This window comes from Diabrotica virgifera, chromosome 8 (genome assembly GCF_917563875.1).
Source record: "Diabrotica virgifera virgifera chromosome 8, PGI_DIABVI_V3a".
NCBI classification, from domain to species: Eukaryota; Metazoa; Arthropoda; class Insecta; order Coleoptera; family Chrysomelidae; genus Diabrotica; species Diabrotica virgifera.
The window spans coordinates 172170082-172196030 of record NC_065450.1 but is presented as its reverse complement, the minus strand read 5'-3'; the positions used below and the strand labels follow the sequence as shown (position 1 = coordinate 172196030).

Here is a 25949-nt window from a genome sequence, read left to right as displayed (position 1 = left end):
CAGTCAGAGCTTTAATTCTTGAAATAATTAAGTCATGAGATAATACACCGTTTCCACACTTTATGAATGCAGTATATACAGGGTGTCCCGAAAAGATTGGTCATAAATTATACCACACATTATGGAGTCAAAAATAGTTCTATTGAACCTAACTTACCTTAGTACAAATGTGCTCATAAAAAAAGTTATAGCCCTTTGAATTTACAAAATGAAAATCGATTTTTTTCAATATATCGAAAACTATTAAAGATTTTTTTATTGAAAATGGACATGTATCATTCTTATGGCAGGATCATTTTAAAACAAAATTATAGTGAGATTTGTCCACCCTATAAAAATTTTATGGGGGTTTTGATCCCATAAACCCCCCCAAACTTTTGTGTACGTTTCAATTAATTCATTATTGTGGTACCATTAGTTAAACACAACGATTTTAAAACTTTCTTGCCTCCTGGAATTTTTTCGATAAGCGAGTTTTTATCGAGATGCGGCTTCTTTTTTAATAAATTTACATATAATTTTTATGGGAGTTTTGTTCCTTAAAACCCCCCAAATGTTTGTGTACGTTCCAATTAAACTATTATTGTGGTACCATTAGTTAAACACAGTGTTTTTAAAAATTTTTTTGCCTCTTAGTCTTTTTTTGGGATGTAAGGGATAGTGATGCGCAACGTATAGCCTCTCCTATCCAAATGTCAACCTCACCTGCCCGTGTAATGGTCTTGATACTGACCTTTCGGTGCATCCTGCCAGATAACAAACGAGGCTCTGACGTCCGAGCGATTGCCGGTATAAGCAATCCCCCCACTTACTGGCCAACGGCTTCGGGCGGATGAGCTGATAAGTGGAAGGGCACCTTTTTGTCCTGAGATTGATAAATCGGTCTCGAAGGCGGATGAACCTAATAACAACGTAACGGTCAACGGCATAAAGATGCAGAAGGCAACGGGGAACCACTGCATTAAAGACTCGGAGAGTACCCCTAGTACAATTAGCATGACTACGACAAATCATAGAAACGATATTACTGATCATGGAACTCGGATACCAAGATCCGGCAGAGAAGGACAATCACAAGACGGCAAGGCCTTCTCGGTCGCCAGCAGAAGAAATCCTTGCCAATATAGTGTAAAGATAAACCTCACGATCTGCACATGGAACGTTAAAACATTATACGAGGCAGGTAAGACTCATAATGCAATCAAGGAGATGGATAGACTATCAGTAGACATAATGGGAATAAGTGAAATGAGATGGACGAACTCTGGGCAATGTAAAATTAATGATCATCACATATATTATTCAGGTAACCCTAATGGAAGACACGAAAATGGGGTAGGTATAATCTTAAATCAAGAAACTGCCAGACATGTTAAAAATTTTGTACCTATATCGGAAAGAATACTCCTCCTTCAACTTAATACCTACCCAATTACAACTAACATTATCCAGGTATATGCCCCTACAGCTGACAAACCGGACGAGATAATTGAAGCATTTTATAATGAACTATCCAACACCTTAAAATGCCTCCCCAAAAAGGATTTAACTTTGATTATGGGTGATCTAAATGCTAAGATTGGTAGGGGACAATCGGGAGAATTCATAGGGCAATTTGGACTTGGAGAAAGAAATGAGCGAGGAGACCGACTGGGTGAATTTGTGGCAGAAGAAGAGTTTGTGATTACTAACACTTACTTCAAACTCCCTTACAGAAGATTATATACATGGAAATCACCTCAAGACACTCCAGGCCGCATAGTGAGAAATCAAATAGATTACATCATGATTAATAAAAGATTCCGTAACAGCATAACATCAGTCAAGACATACCCAGGAGCTGATATCAAGTCAGACCATAACCCACTGATTGGCAAAATTAAGCTCAGGCTAAAGAAGGTTAGACGTAGTGTCAATCCAAAATTCGACATAAGGCTATTAAAAGACCAAAACACAGAACAGAGTGTAAAACGGTATATACAGAACAACTTGAATACCGTTATTCAATCGGATGTAATGGACCAGGAGATAGAAAAGTTGCATACAGTTTCACAAGACATACGTGAGAAATTCCTCAAACCACCAAAAATAAAGAAGAAATCGTGGATGACAAACGAGATTTTAGATATGATGGAAGAGAGGCGAAAGTCCAAAGATCAGGACATGTCATTATACAAAAGAATAGATAAAGATATCAAAAAAGCAATTAGAATAGCTAAGGATACACGACTAAGAGAACAGTGTGCGGAAATCCAGCAATTGCAACATAAACACGATTCATTCAATATGCACAAAAAAGTTAAAGAAGCTGCAGGCTTATACAAACCTAGAAGAGTTGGGTGTTTGGCAGATAACCAAGGCAAACCACTGTTAAGTGTGGAAGAAAAACTAGACACGTGGAAGAAATATGTGGAAGTAACTTTTGCAGGTGAAAGGCAGAATACCATTGAAGACATTTAATGCCAAACAGGACCCCCGATTACCATTGAAGAAGTCACGTCAGCTATTAAAACAACTAAAGATGGTAAAGCTGTAGGGCCTGACCAGTTTTATGTAGAATTCCTAAAACTTATGGATGAACAAGGAATAAAATGGATAACAACCGTATTCAACAAAATATCCGTAACTGGAAAAATACCCCAAAGCTGGTTAAAGTCGACCTTCGTAACTTTACCCAAAAAAGTAAATGCCAAAACATGTGAAGACTACAGAACAATTAGCCTAATGAGCCACTTACTCAAAACGTTTCTGAAGGTGATACATGGCAGAATATATAAAAAATGCGAACAACAGATATCATGGACGCAGTTTGGATTCCGCGATGCCTTAGGCACCCGAGAGGCTCTATTCGCTGTCCAAGTGCTTATGCAAAGATGCAGGGATGTTGACTGTGAAGTGTATATTTGTTTTATCGACTACAAAAAGGCGTTTGATAGAGTAAAACATGATAAACTCATAAACATCTTGAACGAAGCGGGAGTAGATGATAGAGACTTGAGAATCATATATAATTTGTATTACAACCAAACTGCCAATATTAAAGTGGAAGACCAATTAACAGAGGCAGTCTCCATAGATAGAGGAGTGAGGCAAGGATGCATCCTGTCCCCGGTGCTGTTTAATATATACTCTGAATGTATCTTCGAGCAAGCGCTGGGAGAACTACAGGAAGGCGTATTAGTCAACGGAGTGCTTCTGAACAACATTAGATATGCCGACGACGCTGTAGTTTTTGCAGACAGTCTAGATGGTTTGCAAAGAATATTGTCGCGCATATCAGATATAAGTAGAGAATACGGACTTGATCTCAATACGAAAAAAACAAAGTATATGGTAGTCAGTAAGCGCGAAATATTAAATACACAGCTTTTGGTTAACCAACAACTAATTGACAGGGTCGACAGCTACGCATACCTTGGTACCAACATAAACAGCCAGTGGGACCACTCAAGTGAAATAAAACAACGCATAGGAAAAGCGAGATCAGCGTTCATAATGATGAAGTCTCTTTTCAGAAGCCACGATTTACCTCTTGCTACCAAAATCTCTATCATCAGATGCTATGTATTTTCTACGTTATTATACGGAGTAGAGGCCTGGACACTTTCCGAGGCTTCTTTGAGAAAACTCGAGGCATTTGAGATGTGGTGTTACAGGCGCATTTTGAGAATTTCGTGGGTGGATCGTGTGACTAATATTGAGGTTCTACGTAGAATAGGCAAGGAATGCGAGATTATTAACATAATCAAAGAGCGCAAACTAGAATATCTTGGCCATGTTATGAGGAATGAACAGAGATATGGCTTGTTGCAACTCATTCTTCAAGGCAAGGTATTTGGAAAGAGAGGACCAGGGAGAAGAAGAATATCTTGGCTTCAAAACCTGAGAAAGTGGTTTAATACATCGACAACCGGACTATTCAGAATAGCAGCAAGCAAAGTTAGGATAGCCATGCTGGTCGCCAACATCCGGAACGGATAGGCACCTTAAGAAGAAGAAGAAGTCTTTTTTTGATTAGTCACCTTTTATCGAGATGTGGGTTCTTTTTCAAAATATACCTAAAAATGTAAATTATAAATACCTTTTCAGATTACTAACAGGTCTCTGCAGGGTGTAACAAAAATACAGCTCATAAATTAAACCACATATTCTGGGACCAAAAATATTTCGAATGAACCTAACTTACCTTAGAACAAATACGCACATAAAAAAAGTTATAGCCCTTTGAATTTACAAAATGAAAATCGATTTTTTCGAATATATCGAAAACTATTAGAGATTTTTTATTAAAAATATATATGTGGCATTCTTACGGCAGGAGCATCTTAAAGAAAAAATACAGTGAAATTTGTGCTCCCCATAAAAATTTTATGGGGGTTTTGTTCCCTTAAACCCCCCCAAATTTTTCTGTACGTTCAAATTAAATTATTATTGTGGTACCATTAGTTAAATTCAATATTTTTAAAACTTTTTTGACTCTTAGTATTTTTTCGATAAGGCAGTTTTTATCGAGTTGTGGCTTCGTTTTTAATATGTTTACATAAAAATTTTATGGGGGTTTTGTTCCTTTAAACCCCCCAAATGTTTGTGTACGCTCCAATTAAACTATTACTGCGATACCATTAGTTAAACATGTTTTTAAAACTTTTTTGCCTCTTTGTATTTTTTCAAGAAGGCAACTTTTATCGAGATACAGCTTCTTTTTTAATACGGTTCAAAATATACCTAAAATGTAAATCATACATAAATTTTCATATTTTTACCAAGTCTCCATAATCGTACTTAACCATATACAAATATGTGGTGGATTTGACAAATATTTAAAATATCTCGATAAAAACTGAATTTTCGAAAAAGTACTAAGAGCCAAAAAAGTTTTAAAAATATTGTGTTTAAGTAATGGTACTACAATAACAATTTATTTGGAACGTACACAAAAGTTTGGGGGGGTTTAAAGGAACTAAACCCCCATAAAATTTTTATAGGGTGTCCAAATTTCACTATAACTTTTTCTTAAGATGCTACTGTCATAAAAATGCCATATGTCCATTTTCAATAAAAAATCTTTAATTGTTTTCGATATATTGGAAAAAATCGATTTTCATTTTGTAACTTCAAAGGGTTGTAACTTTTTTTATATGCACATTTGTACTAAGGTAAGTAAGGTTCAATCAAACTATTTTTGGTTCCAGAATATGTGATTAAATTTATGACCTGATTTTCGTTACACCCTGTATAATCGTACTTAACCATATACAAATATGTGGTGGATTCGATAAATATTCAAAATAATATCTCGATAAACACTGGCTTGTCGAAAAAGTCCTAAGAGGCAAAAATGTTTTAAAAACAGTGTGTTTAACTAATGGTGCCACAATAATAATTAAATTGGAACGTACACAAAAGTTTGAGAGGTTTAAGGGAACAAAACCCCATAAAATTTTTATGGGGTATACAAATTTTTCTTTAATTTTTATTTAAGATGCTGCTGCCATAAGAATGCCTCATGTCCATTTTCAATGAGAAATCTCTAAGAGTTTTCGATATATGAAAAAAAATTGATTTTTATTTTGTAACTTCAAAGGGCTATAACTTTTTTGTGTGCACTCTTGTATATAGGTAAGTGAGGTTCAATCAACTTATTTTGGACCCCAAAATCTGTGGTATAATTTATGACCAATCTTTTCGGGACACCCTGTATATACACCGTTTTTAGGCGTTAACGACCTTCGGTAGGGATTTATGGAGGAGTATCACCAAGCCGCAAGCCCTTATCCCTTACCGTACCGCTCCTCCATGGCCGATCAGACACCAGTTTATTCCAGACTAAGTCTTAGATTATATTATAAAATTTTATACCACGGCGTTGATGTTTTTATATTTCAAATGGCCGGGATGGGGCTCGAACCTCGATCGTATATCCACTAGATTTATGGATCAAGTGAGCCTCTGCCAGCTGAGCCGTCTGACCGACAATAAGTATTTTAATTATAGGTATTTTTAATTGTAATTATATGTACATATATATTTTGCCCCTTATCAGTAGACACATATGCCCTTCTCTCTAACTGAACTAGGATACTCCGACACGTGCAGTCTCGGATTGCAACGAACGAAATGGCTGGGATGTCGTAGCGACAACTGCTAAGAAAAAAACTAAGTTTTAAATGTAATAATACATAAAACGACAATAAAATATCATTCTACCAGATTCTATCAGATTGAAAACAGTGGGAACTTTCTCTGGTAACAACCTCCGAGGTTTTTAAAAATTATAAGCCATGCGGATGCCAAGACTAGAGGAAGATGAGGTAATTTTAAAATTTGTAATTCACGTCCCATCTGCTCAGCGTGGTAAAAGCTCCAACGATAAGGTTTCCTACGTACTCCAAAAAGTGTAAATAAATTAAACATTAAAAATTGATAAACATGTTTAATTTGGTTGCAACTTTAAATAAAAAGGAACAGGATTATATTCTAGTTCAATCAGAGAGTGCAGCAAGAGTCTATATCGGTTTTGGGACTTTTTTCCCCTCATCAGTAGACACATATATATGCTCTTCTCTCTAACTGAACTAGGATACTTCGACACGTGCAGTCGGACTTAGTTTGCTTCTTAGCAGATGTCGCTACGACATCCTAAAAATTTCGTTCGTTGCAATCCGAGACTGCACGCGTCGGAATATCCTAGTTCAGTTAGAGAAAAGAGCACATCTGTACCGTAGAAATAAAGTGTAGTAACTCCATTTTTTTCTAATTTGGACTTAATACTTTTGCTAACTTTACATGTTCAAATTTTATTTGTAGCACAAGATGGTATGCGAAGTATTACTGGTGGCCTTTATATTCTTAAAAGAAAAAGTATTAGTATATCCTTTGGAGAACGAGGTAAAGCGTGGTAACTCCATCAGCTATCGGATTTGTTTATCGGGCGCGCTATTTCGCTCGCGGTAAACAGTAGTACGTAGAGCGTCGATAATCCGAACTAATTGGTACAGGGGTAGTTAGGATTATCAAATTGTTCGGATAATCGAACATATGTTTAAAATACATACAAAGCTCATTAACATAGTACATTACATATGCACATACGTTGTAATTACAAGGAATAAAACACCTGCATAATAAACAAATATATTGTATGTATGTCTGCATAAACAAAACAAAAATCCGCGGTCATATTTTGCCCATATTGTCATATTAAACCCAAAAAATTCGGCCCGCGATCATATTTTTTAATTTTATAATTTTTTTTGCGTTCGGATTAGCGATTGTTCGGATTACCAGGGTTCGGATTATCGACGCTCTACTGTATCTCCATACAAGTGTTAGACACTCTGATTGACAGAGAGTTTTACTTGATAGATATTTGAGAGTCACAAGAAATAAAAACAACTGCGACAAATCTAGAACAGTTACCACTACGTTATGAAAAACCGAAAGGTATAACACAAAAGAAAAAGGATCACTTACTAAACCTTTTACAGTGGATTCCCAGTCAGTTTCATGAGATTTATAAAAATTTAGTTGTTAATAAAAAATGTTGATAATACCGATGATGCATAAATGTTTTTTATCATTTTTGTGTTTTATTTGAGCTTATGTGGGCATGTACTATTTTGTACACTTTTTTATCTACTGGTATATTAGTTCTGGATCCCGCGTATAAAAAAAGGTGATTAATAGCAAGCTGAAAATTTGTTAATAGCTTAAGGGAGTCTAGTCGGATAAACTTTGATATATGGGAACACTGTAACAGGGGCAGTTTTAATTGTGGAGCAGGTTAAAAATTTGGAACGGTCAGACCACGAAAACGGCACATTTATTTTGTCCGACAGAACAAACTTAAACTCTCAGAACAGAGATTAAACTCTCATGCAAAAATCAGACTGCTATTTATCACCTGTCATAATTCCTGTCATTTGACATATTCTACATGTTCCACTCATTAAAACGCCAATTTGGTGATAAATAGCATAGACCGGGCAGTATCGTCGCCCCCGCTAGCGCAATTATTCCGATTCGATTTTTTTGCACAAACTTACTCAAAAAAAGTCCTTATAACATATCCACAGGGTGCCGGGCGGTGCCGTGATCGACAAATTTTTTAAACAATTTTTTTTAAACAAATTCACAAAAATAATTTTTTTATTTCCAATAATTGTTTTTTAGATAACTTGGGTCATTCTGAGCGAAAAAGGTCTCTTGTCATTTTTCTCTAAAATTGACTGTTGTCGAGTTATATGCGATTAAAATTTTGAAAAATGCGAAAATAGCCATTTTCAAGGCTTCATAACTCGATAAAAAATGATTATTATAAAATTCAAAAAGTGACAAAATCAAGATTTAAATACCTTCTTCAGCGTTCTGAAGAGATTTTTGTCATTAATTTATTACAAAGCTGTTTTTTTTAGTTATTAACAATTAGCGCTATATTCTAACTGTATCGTCGCCCCCGTTAGCGAAACAATTTCCATCAGATTTTTTTTTCACAAACTTACTTAAAAAGGGGTCCTCATAACATATCCACAGGGGGCCTTGCGGTGCCGTGGTCTAAAAATTTTTTAAAGAATTTTTTTTAAACAAATTCACAAAAATAATTTTTTCATTTCCAACAATTTTTTATAGATAACTTGGGTCATTCTGAGCAAAAAAGGTCTCTTGAAAAATGCGAAAATGGCCATTTCAAGGCTTCATAACTCGATTAAAAATAATTATTATGAAATTCAAAAAGTGACAAAATGAAGATTGAAATAACTTCTTTAGCGTCCTGAAGAGATTTTTGTAATTATTTTATTACAAAGCTGTTATTTTTAGTTATTAACAATTAGCGGTATAGTCCAACTGTATCGTCGCCCCCGTTAGCGGAACTATTTCGATTAGATTTTTTTGCACAAACTTACTCAAAAATAGGTCCTGATCAGTGGCGGCTGGTGACTAAAAAATTTGGTAGTTCTGCAGTATTTTTTGGTTTTTTTTAATTCAATATCTTTTAATCGTTGTATTTTACAACGAGGCTTTTATTTTGATATTTTACACCATATATTTATTCATTATATATCTATTAAAAAATAATAAAGAACTTACCGATTTTCTTCTTTTCAAATTGAAGATAAATCCAATTATATCAAAAATAACAATGGTACATTATGGCACACTAGTAATTGTTTTATAGTTTATGTTTTTAGTAGAATTTTATCGATAAATACGAAAATACGCAAAACTAAGGAATGCAAACGAAAAAACACTACAAACAAAATCGCCACAACAATAATTGCATTATAGGGTCTTACGAACTAACTACACACAGAGCCAAATATATTATTTTTTTGTTATAAATAAGCTCGATTCGTCGATTTTTTTTAAAGCAAACTTGTCTATAACTTTTTCATTAAAATTTGGTATTTCTTTTATAAGTGTTTTTTCTACTGACAACATGGTTAATGCTACAAGTCGGTCTTCAGTCAAGTCGGTCTTCAGTCATGGAATTTCTCAAGAATGTTTTAATCCGTTTTAAACTCGAAAAGCACCTTTCAGCTTCTGCCGTACTCATGGGCACTGTAATTAGAATTTGAAGCAGTTTTACAGTTTCTTGAAAAGGCTCTGTTAAATTATTTTCAATTAAAAATTTTAAAAAAGGTATTGCCCCATTAATGTCTCTACAGTCTCTTCTAAAATAAATAACAGATAATTCAGTCTTCAAGCGCTCCCTATCTAAATTTGGATATGACGCGCAAGTCAGGCTTAAATTATCATCTGGGAAATTAGCACAATAATTATCAAATTGCTCAGGATAAAGCAATGAAGTTGCAAGTAGGTGATTTTTAAAAGCAAATCTATCATTTGCACAATTTATGATTATATCACAAACTTCGATAGATGCTCTCCGATGATCTACTGGACTGTTATCCTTCCGTAACCTTTTAGTTGGTAATGGTTCAACGCATAAACTAGAACCTTGGTCAATGGTATCATCTATTGAATTTCTAACTGAATTCATGTATCTTTCGAAATCTGTCACCTTTTTATTGATTTCCGAAGGATCCGTTTTAGTCTTTTAAAGGGCATTATACAAAACGTCTACTTGTGGCATTATGCGATGGAAAAATGTTAACCAAAAAACAAAATTTTGATCCACTAGTATTCTTCGAATGGAAGACGCTGAACTACAGACAGCTGCCTTATCAAACGATTCTTCTATTTCTTCCATACATTCGATAAAAGAAGATCGATGTTCAAACACAACATTAACAGTTCGAATATTGAAGTTCCAGCGAGTTGGAGCGCCATGAGGAATTTTCTTTTGGACGATTTTATCTAAAACTGCCACTCGTTGTGGCAAATTTTTAAAAAAGGTAGGGATTTCATTTAAATTTCCAAAAAAAGTCTAACTTGAGAGTTTTCGGAACAAGCCTTAGACATTATTAAATTTAATTGATGCGCGTAACAGTGTACAAAATGAGCAAATGGATATTTTTCTTTGATTCTGGCTTGAACTCCTGCGTGCTGTCCACACATGACCGCTGCCCCATCATAACTCTGAGCAATTAGTTTATTATTTGAGTTTTCCAGGATAGGATCCGAAACACTGAAAATGTTTTTGCTTAAAGTGTCTGCATTTAATTTTGAAGGTACCAAATATGTCCAAAATCGTTCTACCGGTGCTCCATTTCGACAATATCTAAATACTACAACCATTTGTGATTTTGCTGAAATGTCTGTAGTCTCGTCGGCCATGACAGCTAGATATGGAGATTCCCGAATTTCCTCCAAAATTTTATCCTGGCATAATTCCAACATGCAGTCCAAAATATCATTTTGAATTTCTTTAGAAATGCCCTTAAAAACAGTCGATTCTTCCAAGTGTTGTGCTAAAGTTCTATCCAATTCAGCAGTAAAATTTATGAGGCCGCGAAAAATTCCAGGATTGTCGGATGTTTGTGTCTCGTCTTGTCCCCGAAGCGCCAATTCGGAAACACTACAAAATTTTATGCAGTCTATAATTTTTGAGAGAACATACCTATTTCTTTTTACAGCTTCATTGAATTTTTGAATATTTATCCAGTATGCAGAATCTAACTGTTCTTTAATATTCACGGAGCCTAATAAAGCATATTCCATTTGATTGTGCAAATGATGCTTAGAAGTTTCGTGATTTTTTATTTTATCACTTAAATGTACTAAGTCTGTTACACCAACTTGCGTCCATGACTTATCACCTCCAAAGAGTACACAAGGAAAACAGAAAAGAGCGTTTTTTCTGTTGCAGCCACATATCCAACTATTTCTCGTATAAATATCGCAATTAAATTGTCGTTTGTAATTTTTCCCTCGGCTTGATCCTTCTTTTTCGATTTTAATATCCGGCAAAGGACGTCCTTTGCATTTTAATTCTAGTTTTTCGTCATAAGAATATTTAAAGAATCTCTTAACATTAATCAAATTATAGATAACATCCATCCTGAACAGCACTTTTATTCTCATATACTTAATATAAATACCGAATTACGTGCAGGACAACTTATTTTAACAGTCATCGCGTCGCGATCACCGATTATTTAAAATTACAATAAACGTAGGTTTCTACACACTAGTTCGAACTGCGACAAATGCAGCTCAAATATTGCTTTCAGTCGTCGCCTGAAAAGTGTAGGCGAGGGTTGAGCGGGTGTTATCGGGGATATCTTTAACAGTTCACAGCTCGGAGTAGCACCGGTCCGGTCAAATAAGTAGGACTTGCTATCGCCATGAGATGCGACGGACGACAGATTAAAATAAAGGCGGCCATGCACGAAAACCATCTAAATGAATTTAGATTTTATAAGTAGTGATATTTTTTATTTAATTTTCAAAGTAATTTTGTTTGGATTATTTTGGTGGTTCTGCAGCTCCGCAGCACTTATATACCTACCGCCACTGGTCCTTATAACATATCCACATAGTGCCGGCCGGTGGTCGAAAAATTTTTTAAACAATTTTTAGACCACGGCACCGGCCGGCACCCTGTGGATATTTTATAAGGACCTCTTTTTGAGTAAGTTTGTGCAAAAAAAATCTAATCGAAATAGTTCCGCTAACGGGGGTGACGATACAGTTGGACTATACCGCTAATTGTTAATAATTAAAAATAACAGCTTTGTAATAAAATAATGACAAAAATCTCTTCAGAACGCCGAAGAAGGTATTTGAATCTTGATTTTGTCACTTTTTGAATTTCATAATAATCATTTCTGATCGAGTTATGAAGCCTTGAAAATGGCTTTGCATTTTTCAAATTTTTAATCGCGTATAACTCGACAACAGTCAAGTTTAGAGAAAAATGGCGAGAGACCTTTTTTGCTCAGAATGACCCAAATTATCTAAAAAAATTTGTTGGAAATAAAAAAATTATTTTTGTGAATTTGTTTAAAAAAAATTGTTTAAAAAATTTTTAGACCACGGCACCGCCCGGCACCCTATGGATATGTTATAAGGACCTCTTTTTGAGTGAGTTTGTGCAAAAAAATCTAATTGAAATAGTTCCGTTAACGGGGGCGACGATACAGTTGGACTATAGCGCTATCTTGATTTTGTCACTTTTTGAATTTCATAATAATCATTTTTGATCGAGTTTTGAAGCCTTGAAAATGGCCATTTTCGCATTTTTCAAATTTTTAATCGCGTATAACTCGACAACAGTCAATTTTAGAGAAAAATGACAAGAGACCTTTTTTGCTCAGAATGACCCAAGTTATCTAAAAAAAAATTTTTGGAAATAAAAAAAAAATTTTTGTGAATTTGTTTAAAAAAAATTGTTTAAAAATTTTTTCGACCACGGCACCGCTCGGAACCCTGTGGATATGTTATAAGGACCTCTTTTTGAGTAAGTTTGTGCAAAAAAATCGAATCGGAGTGATTACGCTAGCGGGGGCGACGATACTGCCCGGTCTAGCAGTCTGATTTTTGCATGAGAGGTTAATCTCTGTTCGAAGAGTTTAAGTTTGTTCTGTCGGAAAAAATACATGTGCCGTTTTCGTGGTCTGACCGTTCCAAATTTTTAACCTGTTCCACAATTAAAACTGCCGCTGCTGCAGTGTTCCCATATATCAAAGTTTGTCCGACTAGACACCGTTAAGCAACAAATTTTCAGCTTGCTATTAATCAACTATTTTTTCATACGCGGGATCCAGACCTATATGCTGAGGCAAAAGAACTAAGGTCACAATATGATTAAATATTATATAAACAAATTTTTTATCACAGTAGGATAATATTGTTTAACTAATATACAACGTTGCAATTATATAAATACATAATTTCATATGTCTTCAGATTAAGAATGATTGCAATAATTTTTTGGAATTCATCTTATTTCCTCATTATCTCAAAACTTCACTAGATGAATATAATAATATGTACTACCTTTTACCTGTACGGTACAGATATGTGTCTACTGATGAGGACAAAAGTCCCGAAACCGGTATAGACTCTTGCTTCACTCTCTGATTAGACTAGAATATAATGCTGCTGCCTTTTCGAGTTGCAACGAAATTTAAAATGTTTATACATTTGTCTTTTTTAACATTAACATTTTTTAACATTTTTCTTGTTTAATTTATTTACTCTTTTTGGAGTACGTAGGAAACCTTTTCGTTTTAGCTTTTACCACGCTGAGCAGATTTTACGTGAATTAAAAATTTTAAAATTCCCTCATCTTCCTATAGGCTTGGCACCCGCATGGCTTATAATTTTTAAAAGCCTCGGAGGTTATTACCAGAGAAGGTTCCCACTGTTTTCCATCTGATGGTATGAAGAAAGATATTTTATTGTCGTTTTATGTATTATTAAATTGAAAACTTGGTTTGTGAATTACAATTTAATTTATCATATCAATTTGCTCTTTTAGTTGGAGGTAAGCCAATTTTGTGGCTTATTTCCAACTAAAATAGTAAATCGTTTTGACAAAGCATTAATTTGAAAAATTAAAATAATAATTTCTCTTATGCGTTTTATTCACTATGTAAAGGTTGTTCTTGTCGGTACTGCATACATGTACGGCTAATCTTTTCTCAGAAGGGTTTGCACACAATAGTGAAAGACACCTATGTAGGCGAAATTTTTATTGCTAAGTACTAATAAACATTTATACTACTTACTACTATTTAGGAATATACAATAAAATTTTTGCAAATTTAGTTTTTTTGCTATTGTGCAAATAACACCGTAATATTTTCTCAGGGAATGCGCCAATATCAACTCCTGTCTTCAAAAAAAAATGGCCTGGTAGATTTATAAAATTTAGTTAGGTAAGTCTTTATTTTGCTCCAAATGTTAATTACTTGTGAATAAATATTTTCTGTACAATACTTTTCTCGCATTTCGTTATTTGTGCAAATCCTTTAGGTGGATCGCACCCTCGAGGTAGACCGTATATTATAATAGCACCAATATTTATTAATGTTTTACTTTATTATAAGAGAAATTTACAAAAATAACTAAACTTACCTTCTTAGTTGAAACTCAATCTCTAAAACTGATTTCAATTTTGTTTTTATATTAGTCTGATAACTTTTATCGTAGACCAAATTTATCTGTTTATAGGCATCTAAACTGGTAACTATATCAGAAATGCGTTCATTTAGCATCATTAATTGAAAGTAAAAGCTGACTATAAAGTAAAAGACAATACCACTAAGACAACATACTAAAATTATAAACACCAATATGTGTAGCCAAACGCAAAGTGCGATAATTTTTTTATCGACAAATTGTATTAGACACTTGTGAAGAAAATCCACCTGGTATACATGAAATCCTTCAAGACCTATCGTAGCATACCAAAAGATGAGCACTAATACCATAGCCAGATATATTTTTAGTAGGATTCTAGTCTTTTGTAAAATAGTGCAATTCATTTCGATTGAACAGTTTTCAAAAGAAATGAAAGTTACATTTTTCATTCGAACTAAATCTTCTATAGGTTTTTTCAGCCAAAAACAACTAACTGGGTATACAATTGCCTAAAATTAAAATCAGTGTAAATTATGTATGTAAAAGAATAACTAATCAATTATTGTTAGAGAAAAATGGTAAAAGATAAAAATGGTTAGAGATAATGGTAAAAAAGTGTAAGCGAACCAATAGAAAAAAAAAACAAAGTGGTCATCAGATAAAGACAATAGTAAAACCGTAGATTTTGTGGCAAAAAAGGGGTCTGCTAGCTAAAATGATTTATTAGCCTTATATGTATTTGGTTTTCAGGTCCAATGTGATTGGAGCCCACTGCAAAATTAGAGGTAACACTCGATCTTCCTCCTCTACATATATTATGTAAGGAGGAGCACTTTAGACTCCAGCAAACATAAACTTAGTACAAACTACAATAAGGCCTAAAATCCGCACTGGTCCTCTAGACATTTTAAGGTTGTGTTTGTGTGTGTTTGTGTGTGTGTGTGTGTGTGTGTGTGTGTGTGTGTGTGTGTGTGTGTGTGTGTGTGTGTGTGTGTGTGTGTGTGTGTGTGTGTGTGTGTGTGTGTGTGTGTGTGTGTGTGTGTGTGTGTGTGTGTGTGTGTGTGTGTGTGTGTGTGTGTGTGTGTGTGTGTGTGTGTGTGTGTGTGTGTGTGTGTGTGTGTGTGTGTGTGTGTGTGTGTGTGTGTGTGTGTGTGTGTGTGTGTGTGTGTGTGTGTGTGTGTGTGTGTGTGTGTGTGTGTGTGTGTGTGTGTGTGTGTGTGTGTGTGTGTGTGTGTGTGTGTGTGTGTGTGTGTGTGTGTGTGTGTGTGTGTGTGTGTGTGTGTGTGTGTGTGTGTGTGTGTGTGTGTGTGTGTGTGTGTGTGTGTGTGTGTGTGTGTGTGTGTGTGTGTGTGTGTGTGTGTGTGTGTGTGTGTGTGTGTGTGTGTGTGTGTGTGTGTGTGTGTGTGTGTGTGTGTGTGTGTGTGTGTGTGTGTGTGTGTGTGTGTGTGTGTGTGTGTGTGTGTGTGTGTGTGTGTGTGTGTGTGTGTGTGTGTGTGTGTGTGTGTGTGTGTGTGTGTGTGTGTGTGTGTGTGTGTGTGTGTGTGTGTGTGTGTGTGTGTGTGTGTGTGTGTGTGTGTGTGTGTGTGTGTGTGTGTGTGTGTGTGTGTGTGTGTGTGTGTGTGTGTGTGTGTGTGTGTGTGTGTGTGTGTGTGTGTGTGTGTGTGTGTGTGTGTGTGTGTGTGTGTGTGTGTGTGTGTGTGTGTGTGTGTGTGTGTGTGTGTGTGTGTGTGTGTGTGTGTGTGTGTGTGTGTGTGTGTGTGTGTGTGTGTGTGTGTGTGTGTGTGTGTGTGTGTGTGTGTGTGTGTGTGTGTGTGTGTGTGTGTGTGTGTGTGTGTGTGTGTGTGTGTGTGTGTGTGTGTGTGTGTGTGTGTGTGTGTGTGTGTGTGTGTGTGTGTGTGTGTGTGTGTGTGTGTGTGTGTGTGTGTGTGTGTGTGTGTGTGTGTGTGTGTGTGTGTGTGCCATCAGAGAAAGTCTATTTGCCACAGACTCTAACGTAAGAAAGATCTTTTTAGGGTTTAAAGTAACGTTATTCATAAAGTCTTCCTTACATAATATTCTGTAAGGAATATTATTATAAGCCCAAATTATGGGTCATTTATTCCCTCCCTTCATGCGACCTCTAGCTCGGGGTAAAGTTTGCAAGAAATATTGTTGAATAAAACTTGTAGTAGGGAAGCCTTGGCTGCTAAATTTAAAGTTACTAAAGCGTCATGTGGACCTTAGTTGAGTTCTCCATTTTAGTGGAGATTTTCCATTTTTTTTATCTATTCTTCATTTCCAAAAATCGTTTTATCCGATTATAGTGCCATCTATCCACAATTCGAAAAAATGTCTCGAATAAAAGTTGCTTATTTTTACGTAAGTAATCCAAATCTGCAATAAAAAATGGGGGTTCCTATTTAAGATTTTAACCCATTTTAGCCCAGCGTTGCCATATGGCAACGCGAATCAGGTGTCTATAAAAATATTCCTAGTGTATTAAATATGTAAGGAAATGGACCAATAAGTTTTCAATTTCAAAATCTTTTAGTAATATTTTTAATTTTTTTCAATATTATTAATGTTGCTGTTAGGATTGAAAACTTTACGTTTCAATTGCCAGATGACGCTAGTCACCTAATCTATACACGTCAGTTGCAATGTGGGGATAAACTTTTAAGGTCTGGTCACTTCGAGCAGAGAGCAGCAGGCCTACGCCTCTCCGATGAGACTCCAACAAGAGTCAAAAATCGTCGACTCAGAGTGCTGGACTGCGCACCCTGTTCTAAGTTAAAAATAAGATTGTTTTGCCTTCGCATTGCAACTGAATAGAAATGGTATACATTTTTGTTTATTTTATATTAAATATGTCTTTTTTGACACAGATGATGCTGTAGGTCGCTTCAGTAAGATTGTCGGAACACGTGTTTTTTAGTCTAGTTATTTATTGTGAATTTACCAGCGAACTGTCAATACGGATGGGCCAGAAGTAAATCGCCATCTTTCATAAACAAAAAAATTGATAGTGGCAGTCAGGGTTGCCAGCTTGGGGTAGTTTCCCATAATTTTGTAGTAGTTTGAAAGCGTCTAGAGGAATTTTTCTAAGCAGAAATGGTTGGGGGGGGGGGGGGACATTTATGAGAGATTTTAAGGGGTCATGGTAAATTAAATTTTCGTATATATATAGAACTGTATTTTATACCCTCATATAATCGAGGACGATAGGACCTATGAATTATTTCCAGGGCCTTCAGTTGATAAGTAGTATAATTTTGGTTTACTGTTCTCTACATTTTGACTTCTTCTTCTTCTTGTGCCACTCCTATCGGGGATTGGAAATCATCAAGTCTACCCTGACTTTGTTTACAGCTGACCTAAAAAGTTCTTTAGTGATGCAGCCAAACCACTCTCTCAAATTCCGCAACCATGACATTCTTCTACGTCCTGGATTCCGTTTTCCTTCTATTTTTCTTTGCATTATATTTTGAAGTAATGCGTATTTATGACCTCTCATCAGGTGACCCAAAAACTCGAGCTTTCTTGGTTTTATCGTTAACAAAATTTCTGGGTCTCTTCCTATCCTACGTATTACTTCAAGATTTGTGATTCTTTCAACCAAACTTATCTTCAGCATTCGACGGTAGCACCACATCTCGACACTTTCAATATTTTTTTATGTTGTTTTGTTTGAGAGTGCAGGCCTCTACACCGTATAATAGCGTGTTAAATACGTAGCATCTTAGCATTCTTAATCATAGAGGGATGCATATATCTCTGTTGCAGAAGAATTTTCTCATCTTTATGAAGGTGGTCCTGGCAATTTCGATACGTCTTTTTATTTCATTGTTTTGGTCTCCAGTTTCGTTTATTAAAGTTCCCAAGTATTTGTAACTTGATAATTTTTAATTTGAATGCCGTTTATACTAATATGTGCTGGTTGTGTCATGATTTTACTGAAGACCATATACTTGGTTTTTTGATATTAATGTTTATGCCATAATTGTTGCAAGCAATATTTATGTTTGTAAGTAATCGTTGTAATTCTTCTACTGTTCTTGCAACTAGTACAGTGTCGTCTGCGTATCGAATATTATTTACAACCTCTCTATTGATTACGATTCCTTCATTTGCGTTTAAAAGGGCTTCCTGACAGATGCTTTCACTATATACATTAAATGGCAGTGGTGAGAAAATGCATCCCTGTCTTACTCCTTTACGTATTTCGATTGCTTTTGATCTCTCATTTTCTGTTTTGATGTTAGCTTTCTGATTCCAATATAAGTTGAGAATTATTCGCAGATCTTTATTATCTATGTCTTTTCTTTCAAGAATGTCTCTTAGCCTATCGTGGCGTGCTCTGTCAAACGCTTTTTCAAAATCGACAAAACATGCATGTACTTCTTGATTAACGTCTAGGCATCTTTGTGTAAGAACATTCAAACCAAAGAGAGCTTCTCGAGTACCTAGTCCTTTTCTGAACCCCATCTGCGTATTACTAATATCTGACTCCAACTTTTGATAAACTCGGTTGTGGATGATTTTTAGAAATATATTTAGTAGATGGCTACATTTGTTCTGAAGCTATTTTCTTGTGGCATTTTTATAATCAAGTATATTCAAATGGGAAATAAGCCACAATTTTACCTAAAAATGATTTTATTAACGTTTCGACGCCCAAGTTGGGTGTCGTTGTCAAAATACAAAATAATACGTAATAAACAAAAATGTTGTTGCTTAGTAAAAAATTCTTCTAATAATTTATTTAATCTGACTCATTTATATCGGCAATTCAGACACATATTATACATTTTAAAGTAGACGACTTTAAAATGATATTGCCAATATTGATGAGTTGCGTTCCTGGGACGACTTTACTAAAAGATAGTTCATTCGATTACATGAAATCAATCCCAACTCAAGAATATCCATATTAAAGGAGGAAGTCAATAGAAAGAAAATACCACAATTAGTAAATCAGTAACATATAGAGTTAGTACATATTTAGTATTTTAGTATTATTTAAAATTTAAAATATCAAGTCAGAATTTGGTATTAGTTTTGAGAGTAAACTAAATGTAAACCCAAATACTTACGATGTCGGGATAGTATCACGAGGTTTTTCCTGGTTTTCCCTCGTGATTTACTATGGAATCTCTAACGCGAGAATTTCAGTGCCACCGTTGCATTTGGTTGTCTTTTAAAGACAGATCACATGCTATGATTTTTTGTGGCGGATATTCTTGAGTTGGGATTGATTTCATGTAATCGAATGAACTATCTTTTAGTAAAGTCATCCCAGGAACGCAACTCATCAATATTGGCAATATCATTTTAAAGTCGTCTACTTTAAAATGTATAATATGTGTCTGAATTGCCGATATAAATGAGTCAGATTAAATAAATTATTAGAAGAATTTTTTACTAAGCAACAACATTTTTGTTTATTTAGTATTATTTTGTATTTTGAAAACGACACCCGACTTGGGCGTCGAAACGTTAATAAAATCATTTTTAGGTAAAATTGTGGCTTATTTCCCATTTGAATATACTTTATTATGGCTACAATTGACTACTCATTTATTAAAATGCGGCAAAAAATTAAATTTAAGGGGTTTGAGCTGCAATTTGAGGGAATTTCAGTTTCTAAGTGGGGGATTTATAAAATCACATCTGGCAACTCTGGTGGTAGTTGTAGCAAATTTTTCCTGGTATGCTCTGTCTCTCTCTAGGACCTCTCACTTGTATGTTGGCCGCAATCTCGTTTCACTGTTTGAATGGGACGCGGCCATTCCATCCGTATTGGCAGTTCGTTGGAATTTACACGTTAACAAGTGACGTTTTCTAAACAGCTAATTTTTGTGGTTACGTTCAAGATGGAAATTCAATTGGAAGTAAGTATTATTACTTACTTAAGTTATAATTTCTTTGCGTAATTTCGTAATAAATATGAAGCAAACAGTCCAACCTTTAGTAAGAATGTTGTAAAATACATAAATTTATTATTTGAGGTGCATTTATACTGACCCTGATCTCAGTGTTGCCATATGGCAATGATAAGTCAATACGGTACTATTTAATTATTTGTATATTTATTTTTGTCAAACGGGGTTTCACTTTAGAGTGTTTAGGTGAAGCTCTTCATATCGAACTGGGACGTTTCGCCGTCGCCGTTTCGCCGTCGAGCCACTTCGCCGTCGGCCGTTTCGCCGTCGAGCCAATTCGCCGTCGAGCCAGTTCGCCGTCGGCCGTTTCGCCGTCGCCATCCCGGCATTGGTTAAGTTTACAAGAACGTGATAACATACTAACTTGTTTTATACTAAGCGTCGCAAGAACGTGATAACATACTAACTTTTTTTTATACTAAATGTCAGTGTAAATAAAATGCTGATGTTGCTAGTAAAACCAAGTTATATTTTCCTATTCAACTATACATTGTTTTCGTCTAAAAACTAAAATATTTACAGTATTAAAAATATTTAAAAAGTTACATTTCATAATTATGGGCAAGTCCTCTAAGGTACTCTAAAATATCTCCATCGGCATTGAAGTTTGGGACTAATCTTAAAATTGGCTTATCCGCGTCCCTATATTTTTTCTTTTTCAAGGGAGGCAGATTCCCAGCAACTAACTGTTCATAGTGAACGTCCCTACCCTTCTGCACCTTACGGAGGCTGTCAATAAATTTCCATATTGTAGGGTGGTCGACTCCTAATTCTGTTTGAAGCCTTCTGTGTGCTGCCTCCGCGTAATTGTTGGTTCGATTTCCCCTATTCATCGTCCTTTGATAGAGATTCCACATCTCCTGGGGAAATAATGGAGGGCGTCTACCATCTCCTCGTCTATAAATAATTAATAAAATGATATACAGATTTGGGAATTTCTGAAGAAGTACACTTTATAGTTACCTGTTCATACGTCCTGCGTAATTGTCTTCGAACCAATCCAACAGTGGTTGAAGTGCAACAGGTAAAGCGTTTCCCAACACATCAATGGCCTGATCTAAATGACGAACTGGAACGAATGCCAAGGATGTCACCATCTTACAATTTAAAGCAAATTGGGCGTCGTTATTGTATTCTTAAGATGGCCTAACTGTGCCACATGCTTCTTCATGTTTTGTGCCAAGTGGAAGAAGCATCCGTTGATATTTACTCCTGGGAAGCAATCTTTCATGCCTGCGAATGCTGCCTGCTCAAAGTCGCAATGGATAGCAGTAGGGCTCAGATTTGGCTTCAAATTCTTTATTAGATCGAACATATGGCTATAAGTAGCTCGTGATTTGTTTGGCAAAAAGGCATAAAATATAGGGTGGACCCCATTATTTTTAGTTGCCATCACGGTGTGCACTTGGGAAAAAAGCGGCGTTGCTACTGGAAATGTACCATCGGCAAACCATATGGACAAAGTTTGCAAATGCTGTAGCCAGCTGTCTCTCCCGAAAATCAATATTCTGTTGAGCCCTTCTCCATTGTCCGCCAAAAGGAAATTTTCTTCCACGCCATCTGACACTTCATAAATCCTGTAATGTTCCGGTATCCGCAATTCTTCCAAATTAACAGGGTTTGGCGGTGCAGCTTGAATTTCGTTGCGTTTTCGTCTGATCGTCTTCCTCAGTGCGCAACTATTTGGAAGTCGAGCTTGAGAAGCCTGACTGGTATTATTCAAACATTCGTTGACTACCTAAAATAAAAAAATGAATCAATCAATGAAAATTTCAAAGTAAAATATTGTTGGAAATAAGAAAATTTATTAGAATAAATTGAAAATTACCTGAATTGTTCCTTCCATTGTATCTTCTGCTCGTCTTTTAATGGTTGTTACTATTTGGGCAACCTCTACTTCCACAGCCGAGGCGTCATGAGAGTGTAGGTTAACCTTTTTTTATTATTTCACCATTTTTAGTGTGAATTCTTGCCTTACACATGCCTCTTCTCTCACATCTCCAAAACCTAATTTCATCGTCATTTTTGCCAAGTGCATCAAAAACATAAATAAAACCATCTGAGCTAAATTTTGGCTTTCCTCTAGTAGATAGAGTTTGTCGGTCCATAATTAAGTTCGTAATTATCGCAAACACTTTCAAGATACGACTGAACTCTTCAGATGAATTCTGCGCTTATATAGTAAATCAAAAGAGAGAAATGAGGAAAAGGGACATAATCTGTTAATGGTACCTGATGTACCTGCCAACCTTTAATAGTCACCTATTGTTTGTAATTTTTAGTTTAACCTATTATTTCTAGGAAATTAAGGACAATAAACAAGAGTATAATTAGAATATATCATTAAGTAGATAATAATCTGTTAATGGTACCTGATGTACCTGCCAACCTCTAATAGTCACCTATTGTTTTTAATTTTAAGTTTAACCTATTATTTCTATGAAATTAAGGACAACAAACAAGAGTATAATTAGAATATATCATTAAGTAGATAATAAATAATCTGTTAAGGGTACCTGATGTACCTGCCAACTTTTAATAGTCACCTATTGTGTGTAATTTTAAGTTTAACCTATTATTTATAGGAAATTAAAGACAATAAACAAGAGTATAATTAGAATACATCATTAAATAGATAAATATGACCATTATCAGATTCCCGGAAATTAACAATATTGAGAACAGGGATTTTAATTTCAATTGTTTTTACTGTATCAAAAATAAAAAACTTCCTTATGCAAAAGTGATAGTATATAATCGTTCGAAAACCATTCAAAACTTATATACAAGTAATGATCATCCCGAAATTATAAGTACGAATGCTAACAACGAAATGGCGACGGCGAAATGGCGACGGCGAAACGGCGACAGCGAAATGTCCTAGACCCCTCCAAATAGCATATGAAGATGATTTATATGTGGATCAGATATTCATTGAACCTCCTAAGCCTAAGATTCTAACAGACTAAGAGTCGGGAGGCAAAGTAGATGATTTTTATTGAAATCTATTACCAGGACGGCAACTCTCTGCAAATGCTTAAGTTGTATTACACAATAACCAAAGAATATTGGCATCGATGATGGGGTCAACAAAGAGGATGAGTGATGTACTACGCCGCGCATTGAGTTAGACAAAAACTTTTCTTGGATATCTTGCAATTTATAGGTTCCACCAAAACATAATGTAATGATGATTTCTGACAGTAAACATGAACTGAGATAGGATTGCAATACATTCGAAAAAATGGTGGTGGGTGATATTTACATGGTTGGTTGATGTATCGGTCGTAAATGCTTTAATTATTCATTGATCATCTGTGGGTACAAGCAACTTTTTGAATTCTGTTCGACATAATGTCTGGAAAAAAAATCTACAATATAAAAATAGGAGGAAATGTATAATTGCATTAAAAGTGCCTAAAATGAATCCAAAATACATAAACATATCAAATTCGGTATATTAAAGACCAGATTTTGTTTCTGGGGGTTTTTGAGGTCGCCGAACATGAATACGCTATCAGAACTGACTCCCGCAGCTCCTGGTCCCAGGATTGCATTACTGCTAATGTACGTCATCTGGAGTTTAGAGAGTTTTTGCATTAAGTTGATGCAAATAGATTACTCGTGGGTTTTGGGATTGCTAAACACGAATATGACATCAGAACTGACCCTGGGATCACCTAGTGCTCAGGGTGCCTGCTATATGCGTCTCGGGCATCAAGTGTTCCGGGGGTCGGTTCTGATATTGTATTCATGTTTAGCGACCCCAGAACCCCCCGAGTAATATGTTTTCATATAGTTAGTGCCAAAAACCATCGAACTCTAGAAGATAACGTGCCGTAGCTCCAGGTTTTCCTGGGGTTGGTTCTGATGGCATATTCATGTTAAGCGACCCCAAAAAGCCCCGAGACACAAAATCTGGCCCTTAATATACGGATTTTGATGATTATGCACTTTTGGATGCATTTTTACCATTTTACTATTATACAGGGTGAGTCATGAGGAACTGTACATACTCCTACCTCGTATAGAGGCTCCTATGGGGAATAACAAATGACCATTAAAAAGTGTCTGCTCCCATTGTTTAATAATATACAGGGCGAGTTTCGCATTTTGACAGAAATTTATATTCGTCATAATTTTTGAACGGTCAGATCGATGTGTCTCTTATTTTGGCCAATCGTTACACTATTACCACCTAATCAACTAATTTATTCAAACTAGAAAAAATCAGGTCCAGCTTTAAAAAAATTAGTTCGTTTGGGTCTTACAAAAAATTTCACCATGTATACGCTTTTTGAAAACTCTAATATAAATTTTACAAATTAGACAAATAGACAGTTAAAATGGCATATTTATTTTTTTCCGCACACGATTACTTAATTTTTTATAAAAAAATCAAATTTCACTATGAATTAAAAGTTTGGTAAAGTGAACCATAGATTAAAAAAAAAATAACTTTTATTACAAAAATTAATTTTTTTTGCACAAATAAGTAATTTATGTTACCATCCAATCAACTCATTTATTCAAACTAGAGAAAAATCAGGTCCGGATTTAAAAAATTAGTTCGTTTGGGTCTTAGAAAAAATTTCACCCTGTATACGCTTTTTGAACACTCTAATATGAATTTGACAAATAAGACAAATAGGCAATTAAAATGGCATATTTATTTTTTTCCTCACACGATTACTTAACTTTTTATTAAAAAATCAAATTTGTCAAATTCGGAATTTTAACCTAAAAATGAAAAAAAAAATGAACTTTTTTTAACTCGCTACAACTCTGTCCCATTTTAATACTTTTTTTCTGAAATTTTTACAACACATACCTCTTACCATTGTGAAGACTATGAAAATTGTTGTTGACTTTCAGTCTTCTTCTTGTAAAAGTTGCAAACTTATAAATCGCAAAAATTAGGTGGAAAAATTTAAAATTTATCAATTTGATCACGTCTATGTTAAACTATAGAGTCCAAAAGAAGTGTTATGGGAAGTTTTAGATCAGACGTGTTATAGAAAAAAAAAATGGTAAAACTTTTAATTTTAAGAAAAACGTTGTTTTTGTAAATTAATTTTTGTAAAAAAAGTTAATTTTTTAAATCTATGCAAAAACTTTTCTAAACTTTTTATGCATAGTCAAATTTGATTTTTTAATAAAAAAAATAAGTAATTGTGTGGGGAAAAATAAATAAGCCATTTTAATTGCCTATTTGTCTTATTTGTAAAATTCATATTAGAGTTTTCAAAAAACGTATACAAGGTGAAATTTTTTCAAGACCCAAACAAACTAATTTTTTAAATCCGGGCCTGATTTTTTTCTAGTTTGAATAAATCAGTTGATTGGGTGATAACATAAATTAAATATTTGTTCAAAAAAAATTCATTTTTGTAATGAAAGTTATTTTTTTTTAATCTGTGGTTCACTTTACCAAACCTTTAATTATTCATAGTCAAATTTGATTTTTTTTTATAAAAAGTTAAGTAATCGTGTGGGAAAAAAAATAAATATGCCATTTTAATTACCTATTTGTCTAAT

The 25949-nt window shown here is 34.9% G+C and overlaps 1 protein-coding gene across 1 annotated transcript; it reads right to left on the bottom strand.

Annotated features, from left to right (window-relative positions):
• Positions 1 to 21516: 21516 nt before the first annotated feature.
• On the bottom strand, positions 21517 to 22434 carry LOC126890310 (uncharacterized). The gene is made up of 3 exons (XM_050659169.1): positions 22390 to 22434; positions 22240 to 22344; positions 21517 to 22149 (listed from the first exon to the last, which is right to left on the bottom strand). Exons 1-3 carry the CDS (start codon positions 22432 to 22434, stop codon positions 21517 to 21519), a joined length of 783 nt encoding a protein of 260 aa, XP_050515126.1.
• Positions 22435 to 25949: the final 3515 nt, after the last annotated feature.

Bases quoted from the DNA above. Each gene is read 5' to 3' on its own strand.
- LOC126890310 (XM_050659169.1), bottom strand. From the start codon at position 22,434: ATGACGATGAAATTAGGTTTTGGAGATGTGAGAGAAGAGGCATGT. The intron at 22,345-22,389 runs GTAAGGCAAGAA...TAATAAAAAAAG, and splicing joins ATGTGAGAGAAGAGGCATGT to GTTAACCTACACTCTCATGA. The intron at 22,150-22,239 runs GTAATTTTCAAT...TTTTTATTTTAG, and splicing joins CAATGGAAGGAACAATTCAG to GTAGTCAACGAATGTTTGAA.